The sequence below is a fragment of the Rosa chinensis genome, chromosome 1 (genome assembly GCF_002994745.2).
Source record: "Rosa chinensis cultivar Old Blush chromosome 1, RchiOBHm-V2, whole genome shotgun sequence".
NCBI classification, from domain to species: Eukaryota; Viridiplantae; Streptophyta; class Magnoliopsida; order Rosales; family Rosaceae; genus Rosa; species Rosa chinensis.
The window spans coordinates 40,874,239-40,898,247 of NC_037088.1; the positions used below are offsets into that span (position 1 = coordinate 40,874,239).

Genomic DNA, 24,009 nt, shown 5'->3' on the forward strand with positions numbered 1-24,009 from the left:
ATTTACAACCTTCGCATGCCGCCCCATTCAGCAACCATGAGACAAATATTGCCTGATTTGTAAGACTTGTCGTTTGCTTGAGACGTCCGTTCTTGTTCTTCTAAAAACTTGAACCGAGAGGTCGGTGAACCATGACATGTTAGTTAACTAGCTTAACTAACATCGTAGAGGTTATGAGTTTAAATCTCACTGACATCAGAGTGGGATGAGAAGTTGCATTGTCGTCCAAAATTTTTTTTAAAAAAACAAAAACAAAAAACTTGAACCAAGAGTCTAAATTAGAGCAACTCCAACAGATTCCCTATATTTTGATTTTTCTCTACTTTAGGGAAAAATAAGTCTCTTTTGCTCCAACAGATTCCCTATAACTATCTCTATTTTAGGGAAAGTGAGGAGAGAGAAAACCAAATTCCCTATATTTACAGCAAACTCCAAAATTTTAAAGAAGAATATGGAGATTTTATAGATTACTGTAAACTAGGAAATCTGTTGGAGTTGGAGAAGAAAAATAGGCTAAATTTGACTTTTGCTTCTCTATAATACAAAAATTATAGAGAAGCTGTTGGAGTTGCTCTAAGATGCCTAGTAATAAATGTGCCAATAAAGATTTTTGGGAATTTATATGGACACTAAATTCACCACGACAGAAAGATTGAGTGAGGATATATCAACTTTGTTGAATTGTTGGAGGCCCATGCGTGTGGACCATTGCTCCAATTTGGAAGTGGAAGCAAACTACAAAATGATGTTAGGCCCTGGTAGGGTCTTTTGCCTAAATCAATTCATTACATCATGCCATGGTTCCACGCTTGGCTACAACCCATGTGAAAGTTTTCTTTTATAGTTTCCTTTTTTAAGGGTCTCTTTTTCTCTTTTTCATAAAGGTCAAACTATGTCATTGCAAGTGTTATAATGAGAAATTAGAAGGAAAACAAAAGAAAAGGAAGGAAAAGCAAATGTTATTCTTAGGAATAACACAGAAATGTATACAAATTCAATAAAATGACTCGAAGCCTTGAAGCTGATTAATGACCTCTATCTGATTGGTTCAATATAGTAGGAAACTTTATGGACCTCTTAGGGCTTTAATGGGTCTTTAATGACCTCTTAGGACCTATTGAGATGACTCGAAACTTACGCTTGATAGTTACCGTGTAGTTGTCTTCTAAAACAACAAAAGATAAAACCAAAAACAAAGAAACATAAAGCTTGTAGTACTTTTTGAATGTTGGTTACTCGTTCGTGATCTAATGGATTCCATTAGTAGTAGAATGCCTCAAAGTGAGTTTATAACATCTCTAATAATGGTCGCGGTCAAATTGTGAGTGCTAAAGCATCGGCTGATGTTGAGCTTTGCCCTAGTTGTTACATCTCTGGACAATAGTTAAGAAGAAGGAATTGAAGATGCATAAGCGTGCATACCTTGAGAGCTCCTTGTTTTCAAGAGTTACATGTTACGAAGGGTATTGAGGGTTTGAAATAGGACCCCAAGAATTTGGATTGTCATGGTGATCCATTAAAAATTTGAGTAGTATTTATTTAAAATATATATTATTTTGCAACATAGACCACTCAATACATTAAAAATGAACGTATAATATTGTCATTTTAAAATACAATGATATTAGGTTCTTTGAACAAAATAAGATAACTAACATACATTTACATCATATGTAGATTAGGAGAAAGGTTTTTTTGAAAGGAGGAGAAAGTTTTTTTTGAAAGGAGGAGAAAGTTTTGGTATGAGGTGGTCGAGAACTAGATTAATTCGACTGCTCAATTATTGGATGTTACGTGTACAAATAAATAAAAATTCATAGCTACGACACCCTGTATCACTCCCGGAAACAACCTTAATTTTTGCTCGCGTCAACATCTCTAATTGACCAAATCCAAACCAATCTAGTCGTTCGACATTCTAATTAGGACCGTTACGCATATTAGAGCTAAATATGTTAGAGAATAATTTCCCAATCACATAAGTCTATACACATGAGTTTCAAATGATACTTTCTTACGTGTAAACCAATCCATTTTTGTGGGTATCATCGATTGGTAATTATGGTAGAAGAATTTCCGTCAAATATATATTTTTTTGTTCTTTTTATTTCCCCTTCAAGAAAGTATATAATAAATACCGGCCCAAAATAAAAGTACAAAAAAAAAATATTATCTGTCACCATCACACTTCCGATTCCGTTACTCTCGAAAACAAAAAAAATGCCCGAAACGGATTTTTAAGAATTTGACGACGGACACTCGGAGAGCAGAGAGAAAGTGAAAGCAGCCGGCTTCCTCATAACAATAATAATAATTATTATTATTATAATTAAATACCCGAAATTAATATGTAATTATTTCTGTTTTTCGTTTTGTACCAAAAAAAAAAAAAATTCTGTTTTTCATAACCTCCGTTTGGCTCTCTCTCTCTCTCTCTCTCTCCCAACCCAAAGAAAACGACGCAAACGCCACCACATCCAACTCGTGCTTCATTCACAGAGAGAGGATATATAGAGAGAGAGAGAGAGAAACAGAGCTGCGTAACTGACTCTCCCTAATGGAATCCCACTACCAGATCCTCCTCAAACCCTAGCCTTTTTTCTTCTTCAAGATTCTCTCCCATTCATCCAAGAAACCACCTCGCTCTCTCTCTCTTCGCTTCAATCCGTCTGATCGAGCTCGCGTTCGTCTTGCGTAGACGAAGAAGGAGAAGCTCCGGTTCGCGCTCTTTTTCCACTACTGCGATTCACGGCGGCTCGGCTCCGGCTGCATTTCCGGTTCCGGCGAGAAGAGAGGTCTGGTTTGTTTGATCGGGATTGTGGAGTATTGTTATGGTGTAGTGGAGGAGTATTATGGACGATAGAGGAGGCTCATTCGTGGCGGTGAGGAGGATTTCGCAAGGTCTCGATGGTCGTGGCAATACCTGCCATTCAAGTTCTGGTACTAGTTTGTCTCTTCCTTTTTTTCTCCTCCTTCCTTCTTCGCTTTTCTATTTAATGCTGATTCTCTCTCTCTTTTAGAAAAGCCTTTTCTCTCTCTAGACTTTAGACTCTTCAGCAGTTATCCATTTTTAGACAAAAAGTAAAAATCGGAACGTAGATCTGGTACTCAAATTGTTCAGCTCCGACTGTCAGACGAATTATATCACCGACTTGATGTTCTCCGATATTATAAATTGCTGGGGTGCTGTATTGGATTTTTCTCTATTTTTGTTTATTTTTAAAATTCATTTCTGTAGTTTATATGATGTTTTATGCAAGGTTTAGTTGAATTGAAGCTCTGATTTGTCACAGTTGCTTTTTCTCTCACTTATGCGTGCTTTGTTTTAATTGAATTGATTGTTTTTGAATAATTGATGAAAATCTGTGATCGAACTTTAGTTTTCAATTATTTGGACACTTTCGAGCCGAAACGTAGAGAAATTTAAGCAAAACTGCCACAGGATCAGTTCATCAATAGTGTTTGTATGCCGAAATTTGAGTTTGCTTTTTCCTGCTACATCCTGTTGTATTCTGTTTGCAAACTTTCTATCTACTTTTGTAAAACTTTAATGCTATGCTTTACGGTACTAATGATTGGAAGCCAGAGAGTTGTACATCTTCGGCTACTTTATGAAATCTGGAGCAATTTTTGAATTTTTTTTTCTTGTTGATATTATCAATTTGTGATAGAGTTACGGTTGTATTGCAGTGTACTTAGAACTACTTCTGTGAATATCCTTGTAAGTGTAGGGCTCCAGTTTCAGTTCACACTAGAAGATATTTTGTTCCGCTACTACTTGTATGTATAAAATTCCTGCTATTTACTAGTCTAGCTGCTCCATCTGTGAAGTTGACAACTATGGTTGCTGGCGTGGATGAGAAACATTTTGCAGATCTTAACATCTGTTGTGTCCTAGAAACCTTGCAAACCATTGTCTGTTATGCCACATTATTCATATTAGTAAGGTTGAAGTGTTGCAGTGTAGTTGGGTATCAACTCTAGGGTTGGGAGATATAGAAATATAAATATTAGTTGATGATTTGAGCTGATAAGCTTTCATAAAACCATTAGCAGTATATGCCTGGTTTTTTTTTATAAGGATTTACAAATTCTAATTTCCTTTTCTTTTTTATCTGTTACAGCTGAGGTTGTGGCAGGATCAGCAGCTTGGCTTGGCCGAGGACTTTCTTGTGTGTGTGCACAGAGAAGAGAGAGTGATGCTCGTCCTTCCTTTGATCTAACCCCTGCCCAGGTAACACATGCTTGTAATTAGATAAACTGTATCTGTGTATGATAACATGCTTTTAGTATATCCCTTTTAGATACAAGTTCTTAGATCGAAGAAAATGAACTGTATTTAGTGGGGATATTGTTGTTATTACTCCAATGATTACTGTTAAGACCCAAATTTCAATAATGGAAAGCTTACAGTTTCCTCTTTTTTTCGTTTTCTTTTTCTTTTTTCCGACAAGTTTGATAACTCCTGCTTATTATCACACTGATTGTTCATGCAAAGACTATATGTGGATGTACGAATTCCTACTTTATGTTTCTTTACTTCTTTTTAGTCTGGGTCTGCACCAAATTTTTGGTTGGCTGGTAGTTTAAAAATCTTAAGGAGGCTAACCTGATTACATTGATGTTTTGATTTTACTTGATGAGGGTGGAAATATATGTGTGCGATGGATGTGTTTAAAAATATCAGGAGGTCGTTCTTGCTACAAATGGACATTTGTTATGTTAAACCAAGGTCTAGTATTTCTGGTGGTCTAGTGGTTTATCCAGAAAATTTAGCAGTGCTGCTTTTTGCTGTTCATTTGCGGTAAATTATTGTCATCAGTATTGGTAATACGAATACTTCTGATATTTTTCTTTTGGGTGCCAGTTTATGGAAAGAGCGGGAGGCTTTGAGGGATTTGCAATAGTCATATACATTCCCTTGAATTGTTTGAGTACATTAATATTTTAAATTTGCTATGGCCATAACAAATATTTGCAATATCAGAAAATTACATCTCTTATGCCAATTGGGTTGTGTTTTGTGCCTTGCCTTTTGCTATATGTAATGGTGGAACTATCTAACATAAACAATTGGAGGAGTTATACAAGATCCAGTAACTTTGTTATTTGGTTCAGCTTTATTTGCTTTAGTTGCCAACCTGTCTCTACATCAATCATCAAATTATTTGCTTCTCTGGAAATCAATTATATGTCCATGGTATGATTTTCCTGAGTTTCTTTCTTCTTTTTTCTTAAATTCTGTCAGGAGGAATGCCTGCTGAAACTACAAAGCCGGATAGATGTTGCTTATGACAGCTCAGTCCCAGAGCACCAGGTGTATATTATTTCATGGATTACCCTTAATGAGAGTGTTGACAGTCTGTTGTCTTTGTGGGTGGATTTGCATGAGTTTTAATTTTTCAGCTGTGCAAATAGTGCATTAACATAATTTGATAAACTCTTGTCTAAATCTCTAATACACCCCAGGAAGCTTTGAGGGCCTTGTGGAGAGCTGCATTTCCGGAAGAAGAACTTCATGGTTTAATAACTGAGCAATGGAAGGAAATGGGATGGCAAGGAAAGGATCCGTCAACAGATTTTAGGTAGATCCAGTACCTCCTGCGTGATTTGAACAGCATTTTCTCCCGGTTTCTCCTTTGTATTGGTTTACTCATTGTTGATATTGTAATTTTCCGTAGGGGTGGTGGTTTTATATCATTGGAGAATTTGTTGTTCTTTGCTAGGAATTTCCCGGTATGTCCCCTCTCTCTATACACATGTATGCTGTGTTTTGAACCAGAACAGTTCTTTAGTCAAACTGACTTAAATACAAGTTAATAAAAGGTATCTATCTGCATGCAATCTCTTGGTGAAACCTGGAGAAAACATTCAAAGGTGGTACGTAATCTGCTAGCAAGAGAACTAGAAAAGCCTTTATGTAGTGTTTCAAGTTTATCCCCCTTTTTTTTTCTCAAAAAAGTTCCCCCCCCCCCCTCCCCCGCGGAAGCTATAAAGGTGACACTAAAAGAGAATTGAAATTGCACCTATAATTCTAGCGAGCAAAATTTCATTATATGGCAGACATTATGTGCTGTGGCTGTTGATATCAGCATTGGATTTTGTTTCTGTCCATCTTCCTAGAACTTTCTGATTATTTTTCTGGTCTTACCGTGTCTTCATTTCTATGCTACGAGCCTACTTTTCTCTCACTCTGCGCTTGTGCGGTAAAATGCGTCTATTTGGCTGTTCTTGCTTGGGTCTGTTGTGCAAGTTCTTTTTGGTTCTTTCAAAGATGCAGTCCCCATAGGGAACTACATTTGGTCTATCTTATAAGCATCTTGTGTCTCATTGAAAGTTAAAACTTTCATTGTAGAAATCTTTCCAGGATCTTCTTCGAAAGCAAGAAGGTGATAGGTCAGTGTGGGAATACCCATTTGCTGTTGCTGGTGTTAATATTACATTCATGCTTATTCAGATGCTCGATCTTGAAGCAGGTTGGTATTTCCTTGATTATCTTTAGCTTGTTTCGAAGAATATTACATTCCCAAAATGATAGTCTTTCAGGAATTTGTGATTTATGACATCAGATACGATGGTGTTTGTAGTCAGCTACAACCCACAGTGCCATGCTCAAAATTTATCGCTTGTTGTTTTTGATGAACTTGTTTTCAACACAGTGCAATGCAGAATCTGCTTTCACCTTTTAATTAAAATTTTGAGCGTGCAAATGCCTGTCTCTGGTTTGTGCCTGTTATTTTAAGACCTTCTGGGGTACATACTGGAGTTGGACCTGAGTTGTTAACAAAGTACCAACAACATGTGTGGCTAATTAAATTGCTTCAGTTACATGTTTATTGAAATTTGTTCAATTTTTCCCATGTATCAGGTTAGATGAGGGGTACTGTAAATTGAAAATGCAGAATTGTTTAGGGTCCATTGCACAATTTTTTATAGGATTATATGTGTGTGTGTGTCTATATATATATATATATTTTTTTTTTTAAATAATAGGTTTCTTTTTCTAAATGCCCTTCATAAGTTACCTTTGGGGTTTATGTGCAGTTAAACCGCGAACACTGGTGGGAGCAATTTTCTTGAAGTTTCTTGCAGGTAACTTGTCTTTAACTAGGCTTATTATTGTGATAATACTCAATATACTGATTTCCTTTGTTTTTCTTGACAGAAAATGAATCAGCATTTGACCTTATATATTGCATCACATTCAAGCTAATGGACCATCAATGGCTTTCTATGCGTGCTTCTTATATGGATTTCAATGTATGTAGACCTCCTTTCAACATTCCTTTGTCTGTATTTAGTTAAAGTGATTATATATCCTTCTGGTCAAAATTAATTTACCAAAGGCTGTGATATTGGTTAGGGAAAACCTCATTAGTTATAATGACTTCCTGACTGCATCCTCTAGTCCGATAAACTTTATTTGTGTTTTAACCTGGGAGACTGATTTTTGGGTTCGGTGATTATACAGTTTTTGAGAATTTCGATTATAGAAAATTATTTTGCTAACATGATTGCCCCCATTATGTTGTGTTCCTAACAGACAGTGATGAAGTCCACACGCCGGCAATTGGAAAAAGAGCTTCTGTCTGAAGATGTAGCGCGGCTGGAAGACTTGCCCTCATATGGCCTACTTTCCCGATAGTGTAGAAGCTTCTTCTAGAGTCTTTAAAATGGTCTGTCACAACTAGTTACATGATCGTCGACAACTGTTATTTCTCTAACTGGATGATGGTGTTTGTACATGACCCGAACCCCCTGAAATTTGCTTTCTGCAAGTCAGCATATTGTCATAAGATTCCCGGAAATGGTTTTTGGATTTTAGTTTCTCAGAGTTTGTTAAGAGGGCGGAACCAAGTGTTGATTTGATTCAGGTTTGAAATACAGAAAATATAATCTCATACGTTTGGCGTAAGATCACCAGAGCATCCCACGGCCCACGGGGGTTTTCAAACATATGTAGAGGTATGATACCTTGCCTAGGATTGTGGTATGGGATTCTGTTATGGCTTTTAACTTTTGGAGTGATTTCTGAAATATTATTATTTGATAACTGATAATTGATAATCTGTGAGCACGAAATCGTGCACTTGAAAGCCCCGTTTGAAGTTTTGTATTTTTGCCTGAAAAAATAAAGGTAGAAGTGCTGCTTTTCATTATGCGGAGTTCTTGTTTTCAGCCATTACGAGTTTATATTTTGGTTGCCAGTGCCCTTTTTTTTTCTTTTTTTTAACAAAGGGTTGTCAATGTCAATCTGTTGCAAGAGCCTGGTATGTCAATACTTCTTAAGCAGGTACTGTAACCATACCAATTATTGATGAAAATCTTGATGCCACAAAATATATCTAAAAATTAGTGGCGAAAGAAAAAAATTATTTTCTTGATTTGATTCGGTACACCTATAGCAGCAGTAGGAACTCTCCGAACTTTCTAGTTTTGCCCTAGTAATTTTCGGCCCTGAAAATTTTCTTTGGGTGCATGGATACCCCAAGGCAATTGGCCTTGCGTAGTATTTAACTGGACGTTTGTCTTTAGACCTGTCACCTGTGGGATGAGTGCCAAAAAAAGAAAAAAAGGGTGAGTTTTAACGTCTAATCATGTTCACTTAATCAGTATTTTTATGCTTAGAAATTGTATTTTTCGATTTAGATGTAATGAATAAATTTCAGTCACCTTGTTATTATCCACCTTATAATTTAGATCTAATAACAATTGAGCACAGTAGATGAATAAGACCACCAATTCTTTGGTCCAAAATGAAAATTGTTTGCGTGGTGAAAAGGCAATTTACCTATAGATATGGTCATGTCCATATTATTCTGCGCATTGGCAGGGTTAGGTACTGATTTATCTGCACTGACCAATAGGTTCCCGAAACCTCATTAGGAAAAAAAGACATTCCTCCTTATCAGAAGAGCATATTGTTTCTGGTTCATTTTCCCTTTCTTTTCAAGAATGTTCCGTTTGATAATTGAGCACCAAGCCTCGATTTAACACGATACGAATGGAATGACGGAACCTTTGGATTTCTACCCAAAGAATCTCAAGGCAACAGGCAGGGCTTGCCATCGCCGAGCAAATCTCAAGGAAATGGATAGTTTATCGATCAATTATCAATTTTACGAAATTTTTAGCGCAATTTCGTATCAATCAGACAAACTCCAAGTCAAAAACAATTAATTCGCACGGCTATGTTGTATCGAATTAACAACCCTCGATCCATACTTGATCAAACTTTATATCAAACTCATTTAAATAGGTAGGTAGCACACTCAATCAGAAGCACTAGAACAAGCTATATGTCTCAGCCAAACTAGGCAACACCAGACTTGAACAGAAACCAAACCTAACAAAGTTAACCAAAGCAGAATGGAAAATAAAGGAACATTGGCAGTATCTGGAGGCAACCAAATTTCTACTCATAGATCCAGTGGCTAATATGTTGTATCGAATTAACAACCCTTGATCCATACTTGATCAAACTTCATATCAAACTCATTTAAATAGGTAGGTAGTACACTCAATCAGAAGCACTAGAACAAGCTATATGTCTCAGCCATACTAGGCAACACCAGACTTGAACAGAAACCAAAACTAACAAAGTTAACCAAAGCAGAATGGAAAATAAAGGAACATTGGCAGCATCTGGAGGCAGCCAAATTTCTACTCATAGATCCAGTGGCTAACACTGCTCTGCCAGTGAACAGGGCCTTCAGGGAACCACAGTGCAATCTCTTTCCTCGCACTCTCAACTGCGTCACTTCCATGAATGATATTCCTGCCAATCTCAACAGCAAAATCACCACGGATGGTTCCAGGGGCAGACTCGGCAGGGTTTGTGGCTCCAATAATCTTTCGGCCAGTTGACACAACATTCTTACCCTCCCAGATCATAGCAACAACAGGACCAGAAACAATATAATCAACCAATCCACTGAAAAAGGGCTTTGCAGACAAGTCTGCATAGTGCTTCTCAGCAAAAGGACGATCCACAGTGATGAACTTCAAGCCTGAATCCAAATCACAAGGTTATTAAGAACAAAGTCCTGATAATAAAAATCCAACACTACTAAGCACCCTAATACAAAACAAAACATTTTGAAGTTTATTACACAATACACTTCAAATTATCACAAGTGCATAACACACAAGACAACTTTAAATTTCTATCCGAATTGATAGTTACCTTTCAAAGAGAAACCCTTCTTCTCAAACCTGCTGATAATCTCACCAATCTGAAACAAACAGAAACCTCTTAAGAAAATTTGAAAACTTTATAACTACAGATTCAATGAAGCCCACAAAATTAGATTGAACATTCATCACATGCAAGCATCTGCAACCCCAATTCAAATTACTTTAACTTTATCTAGATCTACAGTTCCCCAAAAACAAAAAGCAAAAAATTCCTCTGATTTTCCAAAGCTTTCACACAAATCAAACACCATATGCATAACTATAACCATCCAACTCATACACAAAGAACCAATCTATAAACAAACAAACTAAAACCCAGATACAATCTGAACAGTAAGATGATAGACTGACTAAAGCTGCAAGATTTAACTATACAAACAGTAAAACAATTGATTAAAAACAAAAAGAGAATGATTACCAGGCCCCTCTGAACGCCATCAGGCTTGATCATGATGAAAGTCTGCTCCATTTGACTAATGATTTGTCTTAGGAACCACTTGCTTGCTCTGAGTTTTGAGGGTATGAGACTGAATGGTAGTAGAGCGATAGAGCGGCCTTATATACACACACCCACCCCAACTGTACAAAACCCTAACACTACGACTTCGCTAGGGGAATATTCGCTAGATTTTCTCGCCACGTTTCAGGACAAAATGTAATTTTTACAAGGGCCACGGAAGTGGAGGCCCAATAATTGTCTAGCTCAAAATTTGGATTTTGTTCCGGATTGGAAACCGAACTTGGGCTTACCATGGAAGGCCCAATATATGATGATCTATGAAAATTTAGGTCAGCTATTGAAGTTTTGCATTTGGAAGAAAATCCCAAGGAGCTGTGACAAAGTTGCTCATGCACTTGCAAGAGAAACTTTGAGGGCAGATGGCATCAAGTTTTGGAAAGAAGTTGGACAACAGTGGTTCAATGATGTTGTTGCTGTTAGTGGTATTTTTTTTTTGGGAAATTACTGGTTACTCCCTGTACTTTTAGAGAGTCGACAGTTCAGTCCCTGCTATCCTAATTTCGACAAGTTACTCCTCAGACTTTCAAATCTCACACAATTTGGTCCAAAATGACTATTTTGCCCCTCCCTTCCTCTTTTTGTGTTTTTATTTTTCTCTCCTCTCCCCTCCTTTCTTCTAAAATTCATAATTAATTCATACAAACTCCGATTTTTGCGTTCCATATATGTACGAGATCGTATCGATGAGCTCTACAAATTTTATGAAGGAAGTTTTTTCAAATTTTATATGTATAAACAGTCAATTTTCACGACCCCCCCCCCCCCCAACCACAAAATAACACACACACACACTCTCTCTCATTATGCACATTTCAACCCAAGAAATATCAAATATTTGAATTATGAATATTGAGACTATTTCATAAGTAGTTGTACGAGAAATTCGGTTTTGTATCAATTTTAGTTTCGAAATGAACGTTATTTAGGGGGGGTCGTGAAAATTGACTTTTTATACATACAAAATTTGGAAAAACTTTCTTCATAAAAATTGTAGAGATCCTCGATACGATCTCGTACATATATGGTACGCAAATATCGGAGTTCGTATGAATTAATTATGAATTTTAGAAGAAATGAGATTTTCGAAACGAACGTTATTTAGGGGGGTAGTGAAAATGACTTTTTATACGTACAAAATTTGGAACAACTTTCTTCATGAAAGTTGTAGAGCTCGTTGATACAATCTTGTGCATATATGGAACGCAAAAATCAGAGTTTGTATGAATTAATTATGAATTTTAGAAGAAAGTGGATTTTCGAAACGAATGTTATTTGGAGCGGTCGTGAAAATTGACTTTTTATACATACAAAATTTGGAAAAACTTTCTTCATAAAAGTTGTGGAGCTCATCGATACGATCTCGTACATATATGGAACGCAAATATCAGAGTTCGTATGAATTAATTATGAATTTTAGAAGAAAAGAGATTTTTGAAATGAACGTTATTTAGGGGGGGTCGTGAAAATTGACTTTTTATACATACAAAATTTGGAAAAACTTTCTTCATAAAAATTGTAGAGATCCTCGATACAATCTCGTACATATATGGAACGCAAATATCGGAGTTCGTATGAATTAATTATGAATTTTAGAAGAAAGGAGATTTTCAAAATGAACGTTATTTAGGGGGGTAGTGAAAATGACTTTTTATACGTACAAAATTTGGAACAACTTTCTTCATGAAAGTTGTAGAGCTCGTTGATACAATCTTGTGCATATATGGAACGCAAAAATCAGAATTTGTATGAATTAATTATGAATTTTAGAAGAAAGTGGATTTTCAAAACGAATGTTATTTGGAGCGGTCGTGAAAATTGACTTTTTATACATACAAAATTTGGAAAAACTTTCTTCATAAAAGTTGTGGAGCTCATCGATACGATCTCGTACATATATGGAACGCAAATATCGGAGTTCGTATGAATTAATTATGAATTTTAGAAGAAAGGAGGGGAGAGGAGAGAAAAATAAAAAACAAAAAGAGGAAGGGAGGGGCAAAATAGTCATTTTGGACCAAATTGTGTGAGATTGGAAAGTCTGAGGAGTAACTTGTCGAAATTAAGATAGCAGGGACTGAACTGTCGACGCCCTAAAAGTACAGGGAGTGACCAGTAATTTCCCCTTTTTTTTTTTCACTTGTTTAGATCGGGCAAATCTTTTAAAGAGACCACATTTAACTTTTTATATGTAATTGTTTAAATTTCATCAATAACTTTTCTTTTATTATCGAGATGTGTTTTTGAGTCTCGTTCACAAAGAAGGCTTCCATTTATTGTCACAAGTGCTTTTAACTTCGACCTCTCAAGTTAACATGATGCACAGGTTGTATAAAGGCAGCCTGAAATGTCCCTGCCGAGTTTCTTAACACTCCTCCAACACCTCCATGTGGTACTCGTGATATAAAATCTCCATCAACATTGAGTATTGGAGTATCTACAGGCTGCCATTTCTTCACAATCTTCGGGGCATGCATAGTAGCAATTTGTCTACTCTGTTAGAATTATTTGAGCCAAGTAAAGCACCCAAACATAATGTCATTTGGAGACCACACGCTGCCTTCCCAAAGTTTAGTATTTTTGTTTTTCTAGAGGCCCCATATGATATCATAAATTACTCAAAGATCTCAGCTTTAAGATTAAGAGCTTGTTCTAACATCTATTCTTTGAAATCCAGATTTGGCAAAATAGTTTGTTGCAGGGAAAAAGGTGCACTCGAAAGTAAATGAAGAGCAGCAGGACACTTACAGAACAAGTGAGTTATGCTAACATCTATTCTTTGAAATCCAAATTTGGCAAAATAGTTTATTACAGGGAAAAAGATGCACTCGAAAGTAAATGAAGAGCAATAGGATACTTACAGAACAAGTGAGCTGTGCTTTCCAGTTTGTAGTTACACATAATGCAGTCGACCTCTCCTTCATAGCCTTTTCTTAGAAGTTGTTCTCTTGTAGGCAAGAGGTTATTACAAGCTCTCCATACACATATTTGAGCTTTACCTGAAACCTTTGTTTTCCAAAGGTGTTTCCATAGCTCCTTAACAGAATCTCCAGTTGATGTCAAGGTCAAAACACTGTCTAATACTATTAGCATTAAAGTCACCCTCAAGTGAAAGAGGTACAAATTATAGAATATGAGATTAAGTAAGGATGTCGAACCCACGAGGATTGGTGAATCATTTCCTAATTAGGGAAAACTGAGAGAAAAACTAGAAAGAATATGCAAATGTACAATCACAAACAAAGGCTCACAAGTGAACCCAAATTCATAGTGAGTATGTGTAAGATGGTGTGTAGTGATTTGATTTGATATTGGGAAAAGTTCCGATTCAAATTGAAACAACAAGAGCAAGTAAAGTAAACTAAGCTAAGCTAAACAAGTTATCAAATGGGTGGGAGTTAGAGCTTAGGTTGTCCACCATAGCCTCCCTTGCATGCATTGATGCTCAAACTACAAGTGATGCAATCCCAAATACCTAATTACCCTCTTAGCATCTGGTTAAGAGAACTAAGGCCTAAACTCCTTTGAACAAATCCTATTACTGGGTAAGTCTTAATTCATTGTTCCTAGATGCTTAAAGATTAGAGTTTAGATAAGTAAGGAAGCAAACCAATCCTAGGTCTAGGTGATTTTAACTCACTACCCTCATATGCACACATGGTGTGCTTTCATGCTCTTAATGTCTAGAGGTGACTAATCACAAAACACTAATCATGAGATAACAAATGCATTATACTTAAACTTGTCAAATTCAAATACAAGCATTCACGTTTTCATTCAGCATGTGAAGATGGTAATGGAAAATTGCAGCAAACATATTATTCACATCAATATCACACAAGATTTGCTAGGGCTTTCAACCCTAGCCCCAACAAATTCACTACTCACTCATGACTAGATAGACAAATTTCAACACTCTTAGATACATCAAGAGTAAAGAGTTAGAGAATGAAGAGTGACTATTGGTGATGCCAAAAGTGGTGACACAGATGGGTCTCCAAGCTCACGAGGTGATGGATGTCTTCTTCTCCTTCCTCCAAGCTCTTAATGATGTGGAATGGTGAAAGTAAGAGTAGCTAGTAATAATTTGCAGTGATGGAAGGTTATGGAATTGGTGGGAAGATGAGTGTGGTGGTGGAAATGGTGGTGTGGTGTTGTAGAGAGAAAATAGGATGTCTTGGTCATGAAGATTAGGTCTTTGGCATCTTTTGATCAACTATGTCCCCTTGATCCCAAGATGTGCAAGAGATGCTCTTACATCCTTGTTGCCAAAATGGTTCCAAAATTGCAAAGTGACAAAAAAGACAAAGTGTCTTTTCAAAAAAAAAAAAGACAAGGTGTAGGGGAGATGTTTGAATTTCAAATGGTGCGAGATTCTCACAACCATAGTCCTCTTTGGCTGGATAAAGGGTTCTCCATAAGTAGCGACTCGTCGGAAAAGTTGGCCGAAAAAATCACTTGGAAATTCTATTTGTGTTTTTCTCCCAAATTCCATGACTTCTTCTCGTTGCTCCAATTCTTCACATTTCAAGCCTCAAATAATCATTTTATTCTCAATGCATGGTTTCCTTCAAATAAAAAGAAATGGATTAAAGATAGTAAAATAGCATAGAAGACAAATCAATTTATATAGTTTTGAGGCACAAATGTATATAAGTAATTTGTGACTCAACAAATACATGTTCACTAGCTATCCAATAAACACTTTTCACAGTGAACAAACCTTATTTATTAGGACTCAAACATAACTTGTTATGCACATAGTTATGACCTAAAGGGATAAACAAAATGCATTCAGTAACACTTGGTATAAAGAGAGTATGGACATAGGCTTGGATCCAAGTTCTTGTTTGAGGATCTATAAGGTCTGCTACCCTTTCAAAAACAATGTTGCTAGGTCTCTGAATCATGTATTTTGGGCAGTTTGGTACCTATTGATCATCCCAAATGTTCACTTAAGTCCCATCCCCTATTGTCCAATTAGTACCCGCTTTTAGAAACGATCTACTCTCAAGTATGCTCCTCCATGAATGGGATGGTGTATTCCCCAAGCCAGCCTCCTAAGAGGAGCAAGTAGGAAAATATCTAGCCTTGTATACTTGAGCTATCAACGAACTAGGTTTGGTGATGAGTCAGCCCTGCTTAGCTAACATAGCCAAATTATAGGCATATATATTCTTGAAACTCATTCCCCCGTCATGCTTTGTTAAACATAGCTTTTTGCAACTTCTCTAATGAATTTTCTTTTTTCCATTCATATCACCCCAGAAGAAAGATGCACAAAGTTTATGGATGTCATCACATAAGTTTTTAGGTAGAACATAACAGTTCACAGCATACATGGGCATAACTTGGGTAACAACTTTGATAAATCTCTTTACCAGCACAACTAAGAATTTTTTACTTCCAATTGACTAACTTTTCTGAAACCTTCTCCTTTAAGTATCAGAGTCTTGCTGTTTCAAATTTACCAACCCTCAAAGGCAGCCCAAGATAACGATCATGTTCTTCAACGCACTAGACATTCAACACTAAAGCTAAAGCTACTTCCCAGTTATGCTGCACATTTTTGTTGAAGACAACACTGCTTTTAGTAAAATTTACCTTCTAACATGAAGCTCTCTCATATGTAATGAGAATATTCTTGATAGTAATGCATTCCTCCATAGTAGCCGCCGCTCCAAAGAGGAGATTGTCATCGGCAAAGAAGAGATGGTGCAAAACAAGAGCTTGTGGATACATTTTCAATCCCTTGATGCTTCCATACTGCATTGCTTGAGAGATTAATGCAGATAACCCTTCAACTCATAAAATAAAAATATAAGGTGAAAGTGGATCACCCTGTCTAATACCTCTTGTAGGAGTCACTTTTGCAGTTGCCTCTCCATTTACAAAAATTCCATAACTTACAGAAGTTTACACATTTCATCACCATATTAATCCAACTAATCTCAATGTTGTGAGAATAGCTTGCAAATAAGGCCATTCAAGAAGAAGCTATCCTCCTGAGTCCTGTGCTTGTGCATGAAGTGTACAACTTTAGTTTCATTTAGTGTGTTATCTGAGATTAATCTGCCAGAAATGTAAGCACTTTGCAGTGGATCGAGAGATGATTTCAGGCAGCCACTTTTTGAGACTGTTTGCTAAAACTTCAGAACAAATTCTGTAAATCACATTGCAGAGACCTATAAGTCGAAAATGAGCCACTTCAGTAGGATTTTTAATTTTTGGGATCAAGCATATGTGAGTGAAGTTCGACTCCTCCTACATATCTTCCTTTTCTAAGAAATTTCTAATAGCTACACACACATCAAGAGCAACAATATGCTAATATTTTTGGTAAAAGAATGGGGACATACCATAAAATCTTGGACTTTTTGATGGATGCATTTGAAATAGGGCAGCTTTGATTTCGTCACCAGAGTGGGGCAAATTAAGATCATCGTTCATAACTGATGTAACTCTCATTAGTGTATCTTTAAAAATTGTTGATATAGCTTCATCATCAACAACTTCAGTATTGAAAACCTGGCAATAATAATAGTAGATCATGTTTTGAATTGCAACCGGTTCAGTTTGCCATTCACCTGTTATAGTCAGAAGACCTTTGATAGTGTTTCTATTTCTTCTGTTTGAAGCTTTCCTATGGAAGTATGCAGAGTTGAGCCAATACTTCTATTTCATCTTTAAGCCATAAAGCTCTTGATCGTTGCCTCCAATACTTTTCTTGAAATGCAAGCAATTGACTTTGCTTTACATGGATAGGTTTTTGTTCTTCATATTACCCAGGTGAGAAGGGTTGTTTCATAATGTCAAATAACTTCTCTTGAACTTCTTTCAACTCTGCCTTCTGTTTATCCAAATCAACTTAGTGCCATTGCATAAGCTTTTTGCCTGCATTGTGAATTTTTGTTCCAATTTGTTGTAGCACATTCCCAGTCAGATGCACAGCCCAAGTGCGCTAAATGATCTCATTACATTGGTCCTTTCCAAACCAACCTTCTTTAAAGTGAAATTTCTTTGAACTTCTTTTATATGGACTGCGTTCAATTTTAACTTCCATAAGAAGAGGGTTGTGGTCAAAGTTTGAGGGTGGCAGTGTTATTACATGACTTAAAGGGGTATCGATTTCTCCATTGTATTGATTGGAAACCCCGATCTAACCTCTCTTTCGTAAACTTGTTTGACCAGGTAAACCTATAGCCTACAAAACCCATATCAATCAGACCTGCATCCACCATAATTTTTTGAAAAAGATTTATTGCAGCAATAACTCGTGGTACTCTACTAGATTTGTTTATCCTACACCAAACCTCATTAAATTCACCAGCCATGAGCCAAGTCAGTGAGCAATCTTCATGAGCTAGGGTTTCGATCAATGACCAAGTTTGATTGCAAACATCTCTGGATGCAAGGCCATAAATTCCTGTGAAACGGCAAGAGACAGGGTCTTCTCTCTCACATATGTCTACATCAATGTGATGGAACGAGGACGTGCGTACATCAACCTGGAGATTTGCACTCCAATAGTGAAGCTAATCCCTGACATTCAGGCTACTTTGCAACATAGATATTGGCAGCGAACCAATACGTGACATGATAGTGTCAATTAGTTTATGTTGTACTAGGGTTTCTGAAAGGAAGATTAGATAAGGGTGCCTCACTTAAACAATATCAATCAAAGTTCGCTAAGTTTCTTTGTTAGTAATGCGTACTTCGATAATTCCAAATAGGCCTCATCACAAAGCCCGCGGATCAAGTGGGCCGATGGAGGCCCGCCGGCCGGCAGGGCTTTTGGCCCGGCCCGGCCCGTTAAAAAACCCGCAAAAGCCCGCCTTGCTGGGCCGATGGAGGCCCGCAAAAAAGCCCGCAAAAACCCGGCCTGGCCCGCCAAAAGCCCGCTAGGCCCGGCCCGTAAAAGCCAGCAAAATATTATATATATATATATGTGTGTGTGTGTGTGTGTTTATATATATATATACATATATTAATGTATATATATATATATGTGTGTGTGTGTTATATATATAGATATATCTATATGTGTGTGTGAGTGTTTATAAATATATATATATATAGACACATATAAATATATATTTGTGTGTGTGTTTATATAGATATATATATATATATAGTCATATAGATATATATATATATATATCAATATATCATATATGTGTGTGTGTGTTTATATATATATATATATATATATAGAGAGAGAGAGAGATATATATATAGATATATATATATATATCAATATATCATATATGTGTGTGTGTGTGTTTATATATATATATATATATGTGTGTGTGTGTGTGTGTGTGTGTGTGTGTGTTTATATATATATATATATTAATATATATGTGTGTGTATATAGAGAGAAAGATATATATATATATATATATATGTGTGTGTGTGTGTGTGTGTGTGTGGAAGTTCTTATACTATTATAGTTCTATATAAAATATGTGCATATATATATTCTACATATCGGTTGACCAATCCGATCGGATTCGAAAATATGGTGAAATTGGCTAAATTTTTTACCACATTCATAATTTATTGTAATAAACTCATCCAACGGTCGGTTTTTCCATTTTCTTTGAATTGATAGGGTTTGCTCTTTGGAGTGTATGATATATAAATTTATAAGAGTAACTACGTTTGACCTAGTTGATCGAATTCGAAACGTGAACCAAATTGGCTGGATTTTCTACAACCACCATAAAACATTACAATCTCTCCATCAAGCGGTTGGTTTCTCCGAATTCATTTTCCACTTCATGGTTGCTTTAGAATGAACCTAAACAATTTAAATGCAATGTATAAGTCATATAACTCTATGAATAAAATTGGTATAGTCCAATGTGTTTGTAATTAAAATTAATTTTTTTTTATCTTATGTCCACGCACATCCATCGATGGAATATATACAAACGTGATGTGAAAAAATAAGCACGTTTCGCGGTTGCCACGCCATCGGTCAACCAATAAAACATATAAGTGACTATGGTTGACCAATCCGATCGGATTCAAAAATATGGTGAAATTGGCTAAATTTTTTACCACACTCATAATTTATTGTAATAAACTCATCCAACGGTCGGTTTCTCATTTTCTTTGAATTGCTATATGTAGCTCTTTGGAGTGTATGATGTATAAATATAGATTTATAAAAAATTAGTGTCTTTAAAAATTTATTTATCAACAAATTAGTATCTATATATAAATATAGATTTTTTTGGGTACAATATAGTTATATAGATTGTTATCTTTCGTTGTATTTGATCATTATCCATTGAATTTCCAAAGCTTGATTAAAAAAAAAAAAACTTGTGTCTTTAAATATTTATTTATAAATAAAGCCTGCAAGGCCCGGCCCAAAAAAGCCCGCAAGGCCAAGCCACGCCCGGCCCTAAAAAGCCCGCAAGGCCCGCTTTATATGGACGGGCTTGGATCCTTTGATTTTTAATAAAGCCCGGCCCGGCCCGCAATTATTTAAAAATATAGCAAGGCCCGGCCCGGCCCAAGCCCGCTATCAATGGGCCGGGCCGGGCCCATTGACGACCCCTAATTCCAAACAAGGATGTTACCCTGCCACACGATGGTAGGCTTGGTGGTGCAAACGATGGCTTAGCAGTGATGCAATCAATGACAAGTTTGATTGCGAACACTTCTGGATGCAAGGCCATAAATCCCTATGAAGTAGCAAGAGACACGGTCTCCTCTCTCACATATGTCTGCATCATTGTTATGGAACAAGGACATACGTACATCAACCTGGAGATTTGTTGTAATGACCGGGATTTTGGTATTAATTTCTTGTATTTTTGTGAAATTAATAAAGGTCAAAGTTGGTACAAATTATCGTTTTGATGCCTTATTCTTATATTAATCGAGAAATAGAAATTATTTTGGACAATTATTCGCTTAGAATGCTTTGATTCAAGGATTGACTTTTTATACATTACGATTTTGTGAAAACTTTCTTCACAAAAATCATAGAGTGCGTCGATACGAGTTCGTGGACATTGGAACGCGGAAATTGGAGTTTGTATGAAGAAGTTATGGCCAACAGAAAAAGTTTCTATTTGTGGATAAATAGAAAAATTTCATAAAATTAGAGAAAAATCCTAGTTTCCATTTTCAGAAACTCTCTCTCTCTCTCTCTCTCTCTCTCTCACCGCATTTAGTTTTCCGGCCATATCTTGACTGTCCAGCCACCTTCGGCCGCGCCATCGGTCCCATTGGATTAGTCTCTCCTCCTTCTTCAAGTCTGTGGTAGCTTTGTTGCTCAATTTTGGCGGTGGAAGGAGCAGCAAAGCGGAGAAGTAGGTGGCAACACTGCTTCGGGGTCGCCGTCGGAACTCATGATTTTTGCCACCTCTGGCGCCAATTTTTGAGGGGTTTTGAAGCTTGTGAGATGTACATCAATCCATCTGAGCGGCTTAAAGTGATTTGAAGTATGAAGGTTGAATTGAGGATTTGAAATTCTAGGGTTTCACCGAGTTCTTGACTTTTCGAGGTAAATTCCGACTTCTATAGTTAAAATTGCACTTTGTGATAGTTGAAGAAGTTGTTGGGCTTGTTATTGTGAACATTTTGGCATATGTTTCATGACCCAATTTGGGGGTTGCCAGCGGCAAGTGGAGCTCAGGCTCAGCCATTGCCAGTTGCCGTGGCGGTGGGTTCGGCCAGTTTTGGGGGTTCTGTTTTCATGATTGTCATCTACTCGTCGATACGAGCATGATAATATATTATAGGGTTATATCGTGATCATTTGAAGCATGCTAGATTTAACGTAGTTTTGATTTTGTTGATTTGCGATCCATGAGAATCCGACTGTTGGATCGTTTTATAATTTTGAGAAATTGATCATAAAAGCATTCTAAAAACCTTGGGAGGTCTTGATTCAAAAAATCTCCGGTTTTTTGTTCAAATGCTCGATTCGAACTGTAACCGCTTTCGTTTTAATCGTGTACTAAGTTGAGACCTTATTTTACTTAGGTGCTTGACAGAGTGTGTTCTGTACTTTATCTCGGCTGTAAGAGAAGACTCAACAGGATTTAGAGGTGAGTAAATCTCACGAGATTCGTTTATGAACGGAGTCACTTTATTATTCAGAATTATTTGTTAAATTGTGAAATCATTTTCGGAAATAAATATTTGTTTTAAATTATATGAACTTGATCATCTATGGTTATTAGGTAAGTTAAAATGAGGTTTTATTATAAAAATGATTTTTCTCGAGTTTTGTAATTGTGAACTATAGTTGGTATTAGTGGCATTTCTGAGTTGATGACTACGTGTGTGTGTGTGTGTGTATATATATATTAATGTGAAATATATATATCTTGATGGTGTGACATTGTGAGAAGTAAATATATCATGCAATTGTTAATTTTTTTATTGTGTTGAAGAGTATCTTGAGTTGAGTGTAACATTTTGAGTCACGTGAGACTTTTTAAATGTTTTTGATTTGAGGACCTATTGTCACAGTGCTGATTGAGTTGAGTGTAACATTTTGAGTCATGTGAGACTTTTTAAATGTTTCTAGTTTGAGGACCTATTGTCATAGTGGTGATTGAGCTGAGTGTAACATTTTGAGTCATGTGAGACTTTTTAAATGTTTTGGTCTAAGGACCTATTATCGTATTGGTGATCAAGGCAAAGGAAATCCAGAACTACGCCTTTGGTCGGGTGTGTGGTCACGATCAGTTAGAGCTCTAATCTGTATGCTAATGTACTGCTTGGGGGATAACTTTGTGTTATTGCACTCATGAGTACATGTTTGTAAAAGAGAGTTTCTGGTGTGTTCTTTCTTTTATTGTCCAAGAGGGACATGGGCGTTGTATTTAAAAGAATTAAATACCGCTTACTCCCTATACTTATAGGGTTTCATCGTTTCAGTCCATGACATTCGAATTTCACCTCAAAACTACTCAAACTCTCAATTTCCTCCTAATCAGTCCCTGTCGTCAAGCTCCGTCCAAATTGTCCGTTAAATTGCTGACGTGACATTTTTTACACGCTGAAATGTCTATTATACCTTTACCTTATTTTTTAATTAATTTATATTCTTTTTTCTCTCTCACTTTTTTTCCCTTTTACCTCTTCATTGTTCGTCGGATTAGTGATCTTCCAAAGAATAGGCCTCATCTCTCCTCTCCTCTCTTCTGTACTACTAGATCTGCACATACTCTCTCTCTCTCTCTCTCTCTCTCTCTCTCTCTCTCTCTCTCAGAGGGTTGGTCCATCCCTCCAAAGCCCTGATCCAGGCGTCATGGCCATCGCTGCCAATGCCCCCATGACCATGAAAGAGCAGCCCACGGTAATCATTCCACACCCCTATCTATCAGCTACTCGAAAGTGAAAACATACTTAAAGCCTTAATGAGCATATTAGGTTTGAGCTTCTTCAACTTGATCACGATCTCAGCAAAATGTCCACTCCCTCGATCAGGCATATCATTTCGTTCTACGCTAGTAATCACCACATAATCCAACCCCCACGACGCAATTACCTCAGCCACATTCGCCCGCTTATTGGGGTCTGGCCTCGGCGAATTTCTAGAAGTCTTCACACTACAAAACCTGCACAGATTTCCAATCAACATTTCAACCACAAAACACGAAAGCCTCCTTTCTCGCACACATTTCGTCGAACACCTCACTTGCAACTATGCATACATGTGTCGCCGAGAATCATGATCGTGGCAATGGTGGTTTTGCCGTCGGACCAGCACTTACCAAGGTTGGACACTTGGCCTCCAAGTAGATCGTGTGGAGCTTTAATTCCCTAAGCTTCTTCTTAATATGCGTGTACTTCTCGCCACCAGGGATCGACTCATTCATCCATTTCAGCTTCTGCATATGCTTCTTCTTTGTGCCGACGTCCACGGACTACAGACCCTTGCCTTGACAAATTCAATGAGAGTGGGAGACTAGGCGGCGAGGCAAGCCTGGAGGCCCACCAGGTGGCAATTCGGATGAGGAGGTTGACGACGTGGAGGAGGAGAAGGATCGAGTCGTGGACTTTAGGGTTTGGGTCAGGGCTGAGAACCGTGTCTGCATCTCTCTCTCTCTCTCTCTCTCTCTCTCTCTTCAAGTTAAGGTGGTGAGAGAGATTGCTTCATGTGATGATGATGATGATGAGTTGATCTTGAGGAAGAAGATGAGGGAGGTTGGTCGTTTTTGGTTGATTCGCGCAGACTATTTTGGATCTTGGATTGGAGAGAGAGCTGGAAGAAGAAGAAGAGGTAGAAAGAGGGAAAAAAAAAAGTGAGGGAGAAAAAA

At 37.1% G+C, this 24,009-nt stretch overlaps 2 protein-coding genes and 1 pseudogene across 4 annotated transcripts; 1 reads left to right on the forward strand and 2 right to left on the reverse strand.

Annotated features, from left to right (window-relative positions):
• The first annotated feature begins 2,450 nt into the window (after positions 1-2,450).
• On the forward strand, positions 2,451-8,159 carry LOC112174841 (ELMO domain-containing protein C). Of its 3 annotated transcripts, none has more exons than XM_024312673.2 (9): positions 2,451-2,940; positions 4,125-4,234; positions 5,249-5,317; positions 5,470-5,585; positions 5,682-5,736; positions 6,356-6,476; positions 7,045-7,092; positions 7,166-7,260; positions 7,548-8,159. In XM_024312673.2, the coding sequence occupies exons 1-9, from the start codon at positions 2,853-2,855 to the stop codon at positions 7,548-7,550; spliced, it is 705 nt and encodes a 234-aa protein (XP_024168441.1). In that variant the 5' UTR covers positions 2,451-2,852; the 3' UTR covers positions 7,551-8,159. The 3 variants fall into 3 exon arrangements, with proteins under 3 accessions (XP_024168441.1, XP_024168430.1, XP_024168436.1); XM_024312662.2 differs by having other exon boundaries at positions 2,455-2,940; positions 7,544-8,159; XM_024312668.2 differs by lacking the exon at positions 2,451-2,940 and adding an exon at positions 3,023-3,183 and having other exon boundaries at positions 7,544-8,159.
• A 1,267-nt stretch (positions 8,160-9,426) lies between these two features.
• Positions 9,427-10,764, reverse strand: LOC112174856 (nucleoside diphosphate kinase 1). Its single transcript, XM_024312687.2, has 3 exons — positions 10,616-10,764; positions 10,187-10,235; positions 9,427-10,010 (listed from the first exon to the last, which is right to left on the reverse strand). Exons 1-3 carry the CDS (start codon positions 10,664-10,666, stop codon positions 9,664-9,666), a joined length of 447 nt encoding a protein of 148 aa, XP_024168455.1. The 5' UTR covers positions 10,667-10,764; the 3' UTR covers positions 9,427-9,663.
• A 12,305-nt stretch (positions 10,765-23,069) lies between these two features.
• On the reverse strand, positions 23,070-23,787 carry LOC112166900 (annotated as a pseudogene).
• Positions 23,788-24,009: the final 222 nt, after the last annotated feature.

Bases quoted from the DNA above. Each gene is read 5' to 3' on its own strand.
- LOC112174841 (XM_024312662.2), top strand. From the start codon at position 2,853: ATGGACGATAGAGGAGGCTCATTCGTGGCGGTGAGGAGGATTTCGCAA. The intron at 2,941-4,124 runs GTACTAGTTTGT...TATCTGTTACAG, and splicing joins TACCTGCCATTCAAGTTCTG to CTGAGGTTGTGGCAGGATCA. The intron at 7,093-7,165 runs GTAACTTGTCTT...TTTTCTTGACAG, and splicing joins TTTCTTGAAGTTTCTTGCAG to AAAATGAATCAGCATTTGAC.
- LOC112174856 (XM_024312687.2), bottom strand. From the start codon at position 10,666: ATGGAGCAGACTTTCATCATGATCAAGCCTGATGGCGTTCAGAGGGGC. The intron at 10,236-10,615 runs GTAATCATTCTC...TGTTTGTTTCAG, and splicing joins ATGGCGTTCAGAGGGGCCTG to ATTGGTGAGATTATCAGCAG. The intron at 10,011-10,186 runs GTAACTATCAAT...ATTTGGATTCAG, and splicing joins GAAGGGTTTCTCTTTGAAAG to GCTTGAAGTTCATCACTGTG.